Source organism: Rhinopithecus bieti, unplaced genomic scaffold, assembly GCF_001698545.2.
Source record: "Rhinopithecus bieti isolate Rb0 unplaced genomic scaffold, ASM169854v2 scaffold_20150, whole genome shotgun sequence".
NCBI classification, from domain to species: Eukaryota; Metazoa; Chordata; class Mammalia; order Primates; family Cercopithecidae; genus Rhinopithecus; species Rhinopithecus bieti.
In genome coordinates, this window is record NW_016810565.1 from 4,896,267 (window position 1) to 4,909,906 (window position 13,640).

The 13,640-nt window shown below is 58.3% G+C and overlaps 1 protein-coding gene across 3 annotated transcripts; it reads right to left on the reverse strand.

The window, feature by feature from the left end:
- Positions 1-449: 449 nt before the first annotated feature.
- Positions 450-13,001, reverse strand: SLC25A47 (solute carrier family 25 member 47). Of its 3 annotated transcripts, XM_017892279.1 has the most exons (6): positions 7,816-7,943; positions 5,403-5,446; positions 5,006-5,077; positions 3,506-3,688; positions 1,833-2,151; positions 450-1,514 (listed from the first exon to the last, which is right to left on the reverse strand). In XM_017892279.1, the coding sequence occupies exons 1-6, from the start codon at positions 7,841-7,843 to the stop codon at positions 1,234-1,236; spliced, it is 927 nt and encodes a 308-aa protein (XP_017747768.1). In that variant the 5' UTR covers positions 7,844-7,943; the 3' UTR covers positions 450-1,233. The 3 variants fall into 3 exon arrangements, with proteins under 3 accessions (XP_017747768.1, XP_017747769.1, XP_017747770.1); XM_017892280.1 differs by lacking the exons at positions 5,403-5,446; positions 7,816-7,943 and adding an exon at positions 12,637-13,001; XM_017892281.1 differs by lacking the exons at positions 5,403-5,446; positions 7,816-7,943 and adding an exon at positions 5,160-5,396.
- Between the last annotated feature and the right edge of the window lie 639 nt (positions 13,002-13,640).

A 13,640-nucleotide genomic window follows, 5' to 3' on the forward strand; every position in this document is an offset into this window, starting at 1 on the left:
TCGCCTGGCATCCGGTGGCTGTGGTGAGCTGTGCAAGGTGCCCAGCACCCTCCCACGGGCACCCCCCTCTGGAGGGTTGGCTCACAGGGTGGGTGGGAGGGCCTGGCTTGAACCAGCTTTCACTCAGAAAGCGGGTGGGTTTGGGATGAGGTGGTGAGGAGAGCAAGTACCCTGCTAAACAGCCCCCTGCAGCAGGACTCAGCACCATAGGCCAGGCCCCACAACCCAGAAGACTGAGAGGGTGGAGCCCGCCAGAGTGCCAGGCGGTGTTTCAGTGTGCCCATCTGCACAGTGGGAGCACTGGCAGCTTGGGTTTGGAGGGGGCTTGTCCAGCAGGAAGGGAGCAGGACAGGACCAGGACCCTGCACCTCCCAGGATAGGTGGGCAGGCCTCACAGGGTACAAACCTGCTGGGGGCAGGGAACGGTCAGCCCATGGCCACGGAGCCACAGCCCTGAACATCCTCAGAAACATTTTATTGACAACAGTTCCCAACAGAGTCTTTGGGGTCTTTGCAGTGTCTTTGGGGTCTTTGCAGCGTCTTTGGGGTCTTTGCAGAGTCTTTGGGGTCTTTGCAGCATCCACAGGCAGAGTGTGGGCTCCTGAGGAACCTCACCCCAAATTCCCTAACCGGGTGAGGACGGCCAACCCGGGCCCCTGCCAGGTGGGCATGGCAGTCCTGGCAGCACCCCTGGGAGCGGCCTGCTGTGGGGAACAAGCCGGGCCGGGAGCCCTCAGTCATGGTGGGCCAGCCCAGCTCATGCTCCCTGCCCCAAGGCCCCCAGCCTGTGGGAAGCCCCTGCCTGTAAGGGACAGCTCGTGAAGACAAGAACAGTGGTGGGGACGAGGGTCTGGGAATGGGACAGAGGTTGGCTGAGCACACACCTGACTCCCCAGAAGTTTGCTCCAAAGACATGGGAGGTGGGGGCCACGGGGAAGCTGGGATGAACAACTGACTCCATGTGACACACGCCCTCATCAAAGAGGCCCCCTCCTCCCTGGCTCCTGCCACCCCAGGACAGCCCTGGCTGATGGCCGGCGGGCCCCTCGACCTGAGGTCAGTAGCTGGGCAGGGCAAGCTCAGGCCTCGGCCGACTCACTGCAGGGAGGCTCCTCGTTTTCCTGGGCAACGGCCCTGTGGGGTCCCAACCCCAGCCACACTACCCCTTGCCTCCTCCAGCCACTACAACCTCCAGCAGCTGCCGGCGGGTGGGCCGCTGGGTGTGGGGACCAGCTATGTGAGCAGACCCTGGGTGAGCCTCAGCACCGCCTCATAGGCGACAAAGACCACCATGTTGACAGGGAAGGCGCGGCAGCAGTTGAGCACCAGCCCCTTGAAAAGGACCCGGGGTCCCTCCTCCCACACGCTGGTCACCATACAGTGCAGGAGGCCCCGGTAGCGCCTCTGGCCCTGCCCGTCTGCCTGCAGTCTCGACTTGATCACGTCCATGGGGGTGGCCACAGCCCAGCCCAGGACTCCCGCACAGCCCCCGGCCACCAGCACGCCCAGAACATCTGCAGAGAGACCACAGTGCCTTGACTGGGAGCCTGATCGGGGCGCCCAGGGCAGTGTGCCCTGGACTCACTCTTTCGGCCCATCCTCATTTGCAAGTGGCTTGGGAGAGGGGAAGGGAACTTGTCCACAGCCACACACTGACTCTGACACAGCAAGTCTGTCCTGACTCTTGGTGTTGGGGGAACTGAGGAGCCCACCCTGGGAGGCAGGAAGCCGAGTTCAAGCCCCTACTCGGGTACTGGCGGGCAGCAAGACCTCACCTTGGCCTCCTCATCCTGCCAGGCTCCCCGCCCTGCCAGGTTCCAGCCCCTGCTCACCTGGCTGGCTGTGGCCAGCGGGGCTGAGCCGCTCACAGAGGATGGCGTAGGAGAGGAAGTAGGTGGCAAAGGAGTGACCGTCCCGTAACAGCAGGGCCGAGCTGCCCTTGTAGAGGCCGCGCAGCCCCTCCTCGCGGGCTACTGTGGCCAGGCAGTGAAGCGGCCCGCGGTACTTGGGCTCTGGGCAGGCTGGGGGCGCAGGACACACGGGGGGCACAGCCGAGGGCCCCGAGGCCGAGATCCGCCGCTGCTGCTTCTGTGCCTGTGTCTGTGTCTGCAGGCGGACTTTGGCCACCTCAGTGGGCGACGTCAGGAACACCTGGAACAGAGAAGGAGGCAGGGGTCAGCCACCTGTGGCTCTGCCCACAGCCTGGACCTGGCCTCCCACCGGCCTCATGTTGCCCACGGTGACCTCAGGAGGTTGGGCCCCGAGACCCTGCAGGCTGGCCCAGAGCTGGGGGGCCACGGGGTCCAAAGCCTGCTCTGCCCACCCAAGGCCAAAGCTCATGCTTCCTCCGCAGCCACATCTCTCCCAGGCGCCAGCCTGCCGGGCTTCTCCTGGGAGGTGGTAAGAAAATGTCGGTGACCCAGGTTCAAGAACGTATTTAATAACGTATCAGCAATAAAATAATATCATGGCCGGGCGCAGCAGCTCAAGCCTGTAATCCCAGTACTTTGGGAGGTCAAGGCAGGCGGATCACGAGATCAGGAGTTTGAAACCAGCCAATATGGGTGAAACTCCATCTCTACTAAAAATACAAAAATTAGCTGAGCTTGGTGGCGGATGCCTGTAGTCCCAGCTACTCAGGAGGCTGAGGCAGGAGAATTGCTTGAACCTGGGAGGCAGAGGTTGCAGTGAACCCAGATGGTGCCACTAAACTCTGGCCTGAGCAACCAAGCAAGACTCTGTCTCAAAAAAAAAAAAGAAAAATCACTAGACATACTAGCTGCCACTTCGTGGGTACTCATTCATGTCGGACTCCACATATGTGTGTTGGGGGCTTTACCCTCATGATCTCACTGAATTCTCATCATGCCTCTTACAGATGGAGAGACAGAAGCTCCAAGAGTCTCCCTTGCTTGCCCAAGGTTGCTCAGCTCATGAGAGTCAGAGCGGAGAGCTGGGCCTGGTGATCTGGACCCCTGGGCCAGGCCTTCAGCCACTGGGCTGCTTCAGCTGCCTCTGTGCTGTCACCGTGTGCAGAAGTCTGTCCCCACTGCGGGAGCAAGGGCTCCCTGAGGGCAGGCGGGCACTGCAGGTGCTCCATGCACAGTTGAGGATGCAGAAATGCCCGCGTCCGGCAACAGCTGACTGTGTTCAGGCATCTCTGTGCCCGGAGCCATGAGTGCCCAGGGCCTGCCTATTCAGCTCCCCATGGTGGCTTCTAGGTGACCTTCTGACCGTGACGGGGAGGGTCCCTTTGGTCACAGCCCCCTTCCCCAGGGGGCCGTGCTGAGCAGGACAGCAGTGAGCCCCTCATCTGTGTACTGCTTAGGGGTTCTGGGCCCAGCCTGGGCAGGATGCCAGTTCCTCTCCCACAGCCCCTGGCTCCATGCATGGCCTCCAGTGTCTGCCCTCATCAAGCCTCAGTTTCCCCACCTGCCAGGGTGGAGAACCTCACAGATTCCGCAGTCTCTCTTGGGCCTTCCCCACCCTGGCTGCCCCTACTCACGCGGACGAGGCCGGAGGCGTATCCCGAGAGTGTGATGTCAGCCTTGGCGGGCTTGGCGTCAGGGCTGCCGTACCGGAACTGGCAGATGTGCGCCAGGCAGTGGCTATAGGTGCCGAAAGACACGGAGGACACCAGGGACGCTGTGCACACGGGAAGCGAGAGGCCGCGATAGAAGCCCCACACCTAGCAGACAGGGTCTAGGTCAGGCCAGGGCCCCGCCAGAAGGAAGCCAAGCGAGGGAGCCCACACTCAGCCCTGCTCTGCACTCTGCTGTTGGACCTCAGGAAGGCCGCTCACGGCCTCAGGGCCTCCGTTTCCTCTGCTGTAAGATGGAGGTCACGGAGGGGGAACCTGAAGAGTCAGAGGACCAGGCCAAACCCAGCGCAGCTGCTTGATGATGATGAGCTTTTTTTTTTTTTTTTTTTTTTTTGAGACAGAGTCTCACTCTGTTGCCCAGGCTGGAGTGCAGTGGCCGGATCTCAGCTCACCGCAACCTCCACCTCCCAGGTTCAAGCGATTCTCCTGCCTCAGCCTCCTCAGCAGCTGCCTGCTCACCACCTCCAGCTAATTTTTGTATTTTCAGTAGAGACAGGGTGGCAAGGCTGGTCTCGAACTCCTGACCACAGGTGATCCGCCCGCCTCAGCCTCCCAAAGTGCTGGGATTACAGGCGTGAGCCACTGCACCGGGCCTGATAATGAACTATTAACAGCATGTCGGCCGGGCGCGGTGGCTCAGCTTCAAGCCTGTAATCCCAGCACTTTGGGGGCCGAGAACGGGGGCGGGATCACGACGCGTCCAGGAAGGATCGAGACCATCCTGCTAAACACTGCGTGAACCCCGCTCTGCTACTAAAATACAAAAAACTAGCCGGGCCGAAGGTTGGCTGCGCTCCTGTAGTCCCAGGCTACTCGGGAGGCTGAGGCCAGGAGAGAATGGGCTCGTAAACGCCCGGGGAGCGCCGGAGCCTTGCAGTGAGCTGGAGATCCGGCACCTGTACTCAGTCCGGCGGACAGAGTGTCCGCCTCAAAAAAAAAAAAAAAAAAAAAAAAACAGCATGTTATGCCTCTACTGCTTTCACAAGCTAGCTCCTGGCCTGCACCAAGCCCCAAGTTCACTTTGGAGAATGTCACCAAGTCCTGCCTCTGGACAGGTCTCTGAGCTAGACCCTGAAGACTCCACCCAACGCTGCCTTCAAGGGGTACCTGGCCTGAAGGAGACAGAAATGCAGTGCATGGGTCCCTCCTCTGACCTTCAAAGGCCTGAACGCTACCTCCAGACCCTCTGCTGGAGGTGGGAACCTCCTTCTGAGGCCCCTCTTGCTGCCAGATGACCTGGCTGCAGTCCTCAGAGGAACCCATGAGATTGGCAGAACCATTCCCATGTGGAAGGTGAGAGAGCTGAGACCCAGTGGCGAGCCCAGCATCACCTGCTGGGCAGTGGAGGCAGGCCCAGCATCCCCTCCCTGTCTCCCTGCCCACACCCTGGCCCCAGAGACCTACGCGCTCTCGGTGATACGTATCCCGGACGCAGTGCCAGATGCCTGTGTACTTTGGCTCCGTCTGGATCCTGACCTGCGGGAGAAGTGAGCTTCAGGAAGGAGTAGCTCCAGGCCTAGGGCAAGGCCAGCAGGCCTTGGGGAAGGGGCAGAGTCACCTTCTTGATTGTCCCAGCCATGCTGGACTGTGGGCACAGCAGGGACAGGGAGCCTTGTGTTAGATGAGAAACCTGAGGTGCAGAGGCGAGAAAGTGGGACTGACATAGTCCCAGGGGCTATGGGGAGCCATTGAAGGCATTTGAGCAGGAAAGGGGTGGGTCTGTTTAGCATTCTGGAAAGTCTTCTGGCCATGGATGGGTGCAGGGGCCTTGGGATGGTTGGGGGGCTGGCTGCTGCCACACCTTCACCGTGTCCAGGGGGTAGCCCACAGCGACACCGCAGACGCCTGGAAGGAAAGCAGAGGCCCACGGTGAGGAGAGTGGGGCCAACGAGCAGTTCAACCCCATTGCAGGGAAGAAGAAGCAGGTGCACACCAACTGGGCTCCCCCAAGGGCAGACCCATATTTGGCCCTTCTGGTCTGCACCAGGCCTCATCCCCTGAGGGCACCCTCGTTTTATAGATGAGGAAACTGAACCTCCGAGTGACTTCTGCCCTTTGCAAGCGAGTTCACCTTCCCTGAGTCCTGGCCTGGGATTGCCTCATCTTCACTGCCTTGAGCCAAAGACATGCCCCGGCCTCCCCACGGGCATCATGTTCTGAGAGAAGGTCTGATCCAACCCTGGCTGGGCCCTGTCTCTGAGCCAGGCAGACCTTGCCCTCGAGCCGTCAGTCCGTGGAGGGTTTGCCTGTGAGCTAGGCAGTAACTGTGTTTTGGCTGCATGGGTGGAAGGAGTGGGAGGCACAGCCTGGGCAAAGGCCAGGAGGAGGGAAGCCCAAGCCCACACCAGGGTTTGTGAAGAGCCAGGACTGCCAGGAATCACAAGTGTGTGTGGAAGAGAAAGGGCCAGGAGTCCACACCTTGCACAGAGGCTTCAGGTGCCAGGCCTCAACATCCAAGCCCCAGCACTGACACAGGGAAGTCAGACAGGAAACAGGCTGGTCCCTGGGGGGACCATTCTCTCCCCTGAGGGTCAGTGGTAAAGGCCAATGGAAGACAATAAGCACATGGGGACTGTACCCTATTTACTGTGGCCCAGGACTCAGTAAATATGCGGGATGAAAGAATGAAGCGAATAAATGAAGTAAGGCAAAAGACCAGGTGGCTTGGAGAGAATGACCCTTCTTAACCCTCCCGTACACCTCACACACCTCACCGAACTCCTACTCATCCATCAAAGCCCTGCCACAACACCACTTCCTCTCTGGAGCCCTCTCTGACCTCTGTACTCTGGGCTGCCTCTGTGCCTGGAACATGTTGAGCAGAGGCCTTGTCATATGGCCTTGCTGCTCTTGTATGCCACCGCCACCTCCAGAACTGGAGTTCTCCAAGGACATGGCCCAGGGCTGACACCCCATGACCCAGGGCCAGGCACAGAGTGAGAGCCCTTTACCTAGGCCTCCCCATGGCTTCGGAGGAAAGATGCCAGACTCAGGAGCCCTTTCCAGCTGTGTGACTTCAGGCAAGTCCAGTAACTTCCCTGAGAAGGGAGCACCTGGCCCAGGCTGGCACCTAGCTGGGGCTCAGAAAGCCTGCTAATGGAGGCCGGGCGCAGTGGCTCACACCTGTAATCCCAACACTTTGGGATGCTGAGGCGGGCAGATCACTTGAGGTCAGGAGTTTGAGATCAGCCTGACCAACACGGTAAAACCCGGCCTCTACTAAAAACCCAAAAATTAGCCAGACATGGTGGTGCATGTCTGTAGTCCCAGCTACTTGGGAGGCTGAGGCAGGAGAATCACTTGAAACCAGGAGGCAGAGGTTGCAGTGAGCCAAGATCACGCCACTGCATTACAGCCTAGGCGACAGAACAAGACTCCATCTCAAGGAAAAAAAAGAAAAAGAAAGCCTGTTAATGGGGCAGGTACCCTGCCTTCTCCCAGGCCCAGAGCTTGGCCGCTCTCCCAACCCCCATGCTGTTCCCAGAAGTACTGACGCCACCCACTGCTGTTTCACAAGACCAGCAAGGCCAGGGGTGCCCACTCAAAACAGTCCCCACAGCCCATGGGATGGAGCTGAGCCCGTGTCCCAGGGCCTGGTTATCTCCCTGAATCAGTCTTTCACCAGGAGCCCTTCCCCGGGAGGGACAACGGTTTCCCCAGCAGAGTCTGGCCTGAGAAGCAGGTTCCGGAGGCCCAGCCAGGCGCGCACAGCCAGCGGGACAGGTGCAGCCAGCTCGCCAGGTCCCTTACCGTCCTCTGCCCGCCCCTTCCAGTACCTGCTGCAGGACCAGGCCCCATCTTCCCTACCCATCTCCCCGCCCTCTCGATCCTCTCCTGGGGTCTTCCTTCCCTTCCAGTGATTCAATCACCCCTCCCCACACCAAGAACTCCCAGCCTCCCTAACTCTGCCTCCCAAGCGACCTCCATGCCTGGACCACAGCCCCATCCCCAGCCTGCCCTCAGCCTCCTGTCTGAGCCTCCCAGGCCATTGCAGCCCCCGAGGCCCTGCAGCACCCTTCATCCAGCCTTAGTCTCCCAGGAACCTGTTCTCTGCTCCTGGCACCCATGGCCCACACCAGGTCCTGGCAGATCCTGGGAGCTGGGGATCTCCTCAAAGCCCCCCGCCCTGCTGCCCAGCACCTTCCTGGGCCTCAGCTCCTCCTGCTACCCCCAGAAGCAGCAGTGTCTGCACAGCCCACCATCCTGTCTGTTACCTCCGATGGCTCCAGCAACAAAATCCATGAACAAGGTGTGGTGGGGAGGCCCTGGGTCTGCCTGCCTGAGAGGGCTCTGGTGCCACCGGGGTGGCCTCAACAGCTCCCAGCTGGCCCCTCTCAGACCTTAAATACCTGCGGCAGGGGAGGGGACCGGAAGCGGAGCCTGCTGAGGCCACGTGGCACACAGCTGGACTCCCTCCCCTGCCCCCAGGACCCTTGTCCCAGTGCCCTCGGGACCCAGGTGTCAGGAAAGCACAGGAGAGAGCACAGGAGGTGGCAGACACCAGGGAGCAGGGTCACTGCCCCACTACATCCAAACCCCTCCTGGGGAGGTCCAGAGATGGGGCTGTGACAGCTCCCGCCCTCCAGGTCCAAGCTCGAGCCTTCACTGTGTCCCCTGGGCTTTCCTGACTCCCCTGGATTTGCTCAGGACCCCTTGCCCAGGAAACCCGCAAACCTCCCTCACTTACTCACTCAACAAACACTTCCTTTGCTGACGCTACACCCAGGCAAGACAGCCAGTCCCTGTCCTCAAGGTGCTCCAGTTGTCAGGGAGGGAGGGGGTCGGGGGAACAGGCCTGAACCCAGGAACATCACCCACCATCTGTTCTTGCCCTTCCTGCTGCCCCGGTTCCCTGCTGTCTGCTCCATGGGAATGCGTCTCCCCGGACCCAGAGGCCAAGGTCAGGGCTGCCTCACCAAGCCCCCACGCCTGCATGAACCGAGGACAGAGGCTCTGCCGATTCAGCCTCTGAACCAGCTGGCTGGGGCCCTCCTGAGGGGGAGACCTCTCCACTAAGAGGCTACTTCTGTCTGCTGGGCACTGTAAAAACAGGGACTTTCTCGCCTGTGCACCCCACCGTACAGTTCACCAAGCTTCTCTCACTCTCAGGCTCTACAATCCTCCTTACCGCCCCAGAAGGGAGACAGCACAGCATTAGTGCTGCCCATTTCACAGATGGGGCCACTGAGACCCAGAAAGCGGGCTTGTTCAATCCACGAGGATGACAGGGCTGGATATGATTCCCAGACGCTCTCACACAACCCACCCTCTGGGATATCCAGGGCCCACCTGGGGAGGCCCCAGTGGGCTCTCAAGGGGACTCAGTGCATGCCCCACGTGACCTGCACCACAGCCCTGTGAGATCTCCACAGGGGACACCAAGTCTCAGGGAGGCTGTGCAGGTGCCTCGGTCACACACCTGCTAAGCAACAGACTCTAAATGAGAGCCCCGCAGACTGGAATGCCAGCAGGATAGGGGAGGGGCAGGTAGTGACGCATAGGCCCAGGCAGCCCATCTGGGTGGCCCTTGGGGCAGGTGGCAGGGCCAGGAGGCTGTTTGTCTACCTGTTTTCCTGTCCTCTAATGGCCAGACCTGCAGACTGGCCTTGAGCAGGCTGAGAGTTGACAGAGGGACAGCCCCCTGCCAGCCCAACAGTTTGTAGGCAAGTGGGAGACACAGGGTTAGCAGTGCCAGCTGCTATGGCAGAGGGTAAAGGGCAGGAAGTGGCCCATCCAAGGCCAGTCCTGATGCTAGTCCTGGTCCTCAAGGGGATGAAGCTTAGCGTCTGGTTAGAAGCTGGCTGCCTGACTTTAAAGCCCAGCTCTGCCACTCATACCTGAGACCATGGGCCAGCTCCTTGACCACTCCGTGCCTCCACTTTTGCATCCATGAAATGAAGAGAGTACCTGCCTCATATCTGCAACTGCTCAGGGCAAGGTCCGGGCGTGTCCTTGTGAGAGTGGCCAGCTAAATGCCAAGGCTGCATTAACAGAAGCATAGAGTCTGGAAGGAAGGAGGTGACTGGCCTGTTCTGGGCAGGGCAAATACAGCTGAGACTTGGGTTCAATTGCTGATGATGCACTCGAGAAGCCAGTACCCTGGGTGCTGAGGGAGTTTGAAGTATGGTGTCTAACTGAGAGAACAGGGACCGTTCAGATCCATGTTTCCTACAGAGCATCTAATGTAGCAAGTGCCAGTCACCCACAGCTCCTGAGCCACAAGTCCAGGAGTTGCCCTGGACACCTCTCTCTCTCCACCCCACATCCAGAGTCCCCAGTCCTATGTGTCAACCTCTTAAATTCACGTTCAGATCCCTTTGGCACCGTCTGTCTGCACAGCCCCAGCCGTGTCATCACCCCACGGACAGCAGCCTGCCCTGCCCATGCCCTCTACTCATGAAACCAAGGCTGCCTGTTAAGCTTTAGGCACTGAGACACATCAGTAAACACAACGGATAAAAACCCTTGCCCTGGGCTGGGCGCGGTGGCTCACGCCTGTAATCCCAGCACTTTGGGAGGCCGAGGCAGGTAGATCACAAAGCCAGGAGTTCCAGACTAGCCTGGCCAATATGGTGAAACCCCATCTCTACTAAAAATACGAAAATTAGCCGGGTGTGGCAGTGGATGCCTGTAGTCCCAGCTACTTGGGAGGCTGAGGCAGGAAAATTGCTTGAACCTGGGAGGCAGAGGTTGCAGTGAGCCGAGATTGGGCCACTGTACTCCAGCCTGGGAGACACAGCAAGACTCTGTCTCAGAAAAAACAAAAAACAAAAAAAAGCCCTTGCCCTGGTGGACCTTATGCTCAGGGAGGAGGACAGCCAGTCAACAGATGAATAGCCAAAATACAGAGTGCCCCCAATGGCAGCAAGTGCCAGGAGAGAAACAAGGTCTTGGGGAGAGGGAGACTTGCAGGCGGTATTAGGGAGGCCCCAGAAGGTGACATTTGAGACAAGCCTGTTCTCTCAGTCATTGCAGCCAGGTTTTACCTGCTCTTTGTCTCCTGAACAAACATGCCCTAGCTTGACCCTCTTCTCCAAGGCAGAAATAGAAAACAGGCCACCCCACCATTTAGGCTGCTTCGTGCAGGTCTCAACATTTCCCCACTCAGCTGTGGGCTTTGGGCAGGCAGGGTGTTGCTGGGTTTGTCTCCACACCCACGGCACTCAGCACAGGCGGGCACCCTGGGGAGGCCAGGTAAATAAGTATGAGAGAAAATGAGTCAGTGAACAGATGGAAGGATGGATGGATGGATGGAGGGATGGAGGGACAGATGGAGGAGGGCTGGAGAGACAGATGGATGGATGGGAGACAAATGGAGGAGGGAGGGATGGGCAGGTAGACAAATGGATGGATGGGAGGAGGGCTGGACAGACAGATGGATGAGTGGACGATGGACGGACGGATGAGTGGTTGGATGAAGGGGTAGAGCGATGAAGGCATGGACAGAAAAATGGATGGAAGGATGGACAGGCTGGCAGGGGCCCCACAAGAAAGGGGTGAGACAGTGTTGCAGAATCTGGGACAGCCCATCAGTCAGTCCACATCCTCAGCACCCACACTGTGCCAGGCCCTAAAGATCAAAGGGACCGCAAGAGGATGTCACCCACCTGCCCCCATCACCCCATCCATCCTTTCCACCAAGCACCTCCTCATCCCTGAAGGTGTTCACCTGGAGGCCCTGCGCTCCCAGGTGTCCTCAGCTGGAGATAGCCAATGGCATTAGATGACTTTACTTACTTTTTTATTTTTAATTTTTATTTTTTTAGATGGAGTCTCGCTCTGTCGCTCAGGCTGGAGTACAGTGGCGCAATCTTGGCTCACTGCAACCTCCATCTCCTGGATTCAAGTGATTCTCCTTGAACCAAGGAGGTGGAGGTTGCAGTGAGTTGCCTCTTGAGTAGCTGGGATTACAGGTGCATACCACCATGCCCAGCTAATTTTTTTTGTATTTTTGGTAGAGATAGGGTTTCACCGTGTTGGCTAGGCTGGTCTCAAACTCCTGACCTCAAGTGATCCACCCACGTCAGCCTCCCAAAGTGCTGGAATTACAAGAATGAGTCACCGCACCTGCTGGCATTAGATGACTTTAAACAATCATTATTATTCTTGTTAGGTGCAATAATAGCACCAAAGTTCTGTGAGAAAATGCCTATATTAGAGACACAAACAGAAGTACATGCTGGTAAAATGGCATGATGGCTGAAATGTAATTTCACATCGTCTGGTAAAAAAAAACAAAGGAAGAAAAGGAGAAAGATTATGAGTATGTGACCTTTGTTGCAGTCCGTGATAAAAAGTAGTAGCAGGATGTGGTGGCGCATGCCTGTAGTCCCAGCTACTCAGGAGTCTGGGGTGGGAGGACGACTTGAGCCCGGGAGTTCTGGGCTGTAGTGCGCTGGGCTGATTGTCCGATAGGCTACAGTCAGCATCCACATAGTGACCTCCCAGGAGTGGGAGACCACCAGGTTGCTTAAGGAGGGGTGAACAGGCCCAGGCTGGAAATGAAGCAAGTCAAAACTCCTGTGCCGATCAGTAGTGGGACTGTGCCTGTGAATAGCCACCGCACTACAGCCTGGGCAACATCGCGAGTGGGACCCCATCTCAAAAAACTAAAAAAGCAGTAAAAGGGGGCTGGGCGCAGTGGCTCATGCCTGTAATCCCAGCACTTTGTGAGGCCGAGGCGGGCGGATCATGAGGTCAGGAGATCCAGACCATCCTGGCTAACACGGTGAAACCCCATCTCTACTAAAAAATACAAAAAATTAGCCAGGCGTGGGGGCGGGCGCCTGTAGTCCCAGTTACTCCGGAGGGTGAGGCAGGAGAATGGCGTGAACCCGGGAGGCGGAGCTTGCAGTGAGCCGAGATGGCGCACTGCACTCCAGCCTGGGCAACAGAGCGAGACTCCGTCTCAAAAGAAAAAAAAAAAGTAGTAAAAGGGCCACTGCACTCCAGCCTGGGTGAAGGAGTAAGACTCCTGTCTCAAAACTAAAAATAAGTAGTAAAAGAACAGTGAACAAGAATGAAGCTGCTTATACCTTGCCCAGCCTCCTTCCAGGCCTCATCGATCCTGCCTGGTGGAGGGGAGGAGCCCTCAGCCTAGGGTCTGGCCCGGGGCTCTGCCTCTCCCAGCTGTGCTACCCTGGGCCGGTGGCATGACCTCTCTGGGTCTTGAATTTTCCAGCAGTCGATGGACCTGGGGTCTTCGGCGGACAGCAGGAGGCAGAGCCTGGGAGAGTCCACTGGAGCCAGCCGGCTGCTCCTCCGACAGGCATGGTGACTGCTAGCAGAGCCAGGCTGCCTGCAGGCTTCCTCCACCCGCGTCTGAGCCCACGCTGTGCGCGGCCCGGGCTGCCCTTGCGGGAAGGCTGCGTTGTCCCCTAGGGGGCGGCAGACGTTGCCCAAGCAACCAAGCCGCACGCCGCAGAGGGCTTCGGGAGGGAGCCTGCCCGCCCTGCTGGCTGGGCCACACATTCTAAAATACCCTTTTATTTTTATAACGAAAGGAATAACTACAGGTTATGATTATTTTTCATCCACACAGAAGTGATGGAGCCAGCACGGAAAGTGAAAGTGCCACCACCCAGCCTGAGGACCCACCTGCAGCGATCCGGCCAGCACTAGCCTTTCCTTTCCTTTCTTTTCCTGGTTCTTTTTTCTTTGAGACAGAGTCTCACTGTGTTGCCCAGGCTGGAGTGCAGTGGCGCTTTCTCGGCTCACTGCAACAGCCACCTCCCCGGTTCAAGCGATTCTCCTGCCTCAGCCTCCCAAGTAGCTGGGATCACAGGCACCCGCTGTCATGCCCGGCTAATTTTTTTTTTCCACCTCCCGGGTTCACGCCATTCTCCTGCCTCAGCCTCCGGAGTAGCTGAGACTATAGGCGCCGCCACTACGCTTGGCTAATTTTTTGTATTTTTAGTAGAGATGGGGTTTTACCGTGTTAGCCAGAATGGTTCTGAACTCCTGACCTCGTGATCCGCCCGCCTCGGCCTCCCAAAGTGCTGGGATTACAGGCGTGAGCTACCGCACACGGCTTTTTTTT

What these genes read in the sequence shown, in the direction of transcription:
- SLC25A47 (XM_017892279.1), bottom strand. Translation starts at nt 7,843, where the DNA reads ATGGATTTTGTTGCTGGAGCCATCGGAG. An exon ending in TGTTGCTGGAGCCATCGGAG is followed by an intron (nt 5,447 to 7,815) that starts GTAACAGACAGG and finishes CTTTCCTTCCAG; the next exon opens with GCGTCTGCGGTGTCGCTGTG. An exon ending in ATACGTATCACCGAGAGCGC is followed by an intron (nt 3,689 to 5,005) that starts GTAGGTCTCTGG and finishes CCTGTCTGCTAG; the next exon opens with GTGTGGGGCTTCTATCGCGG.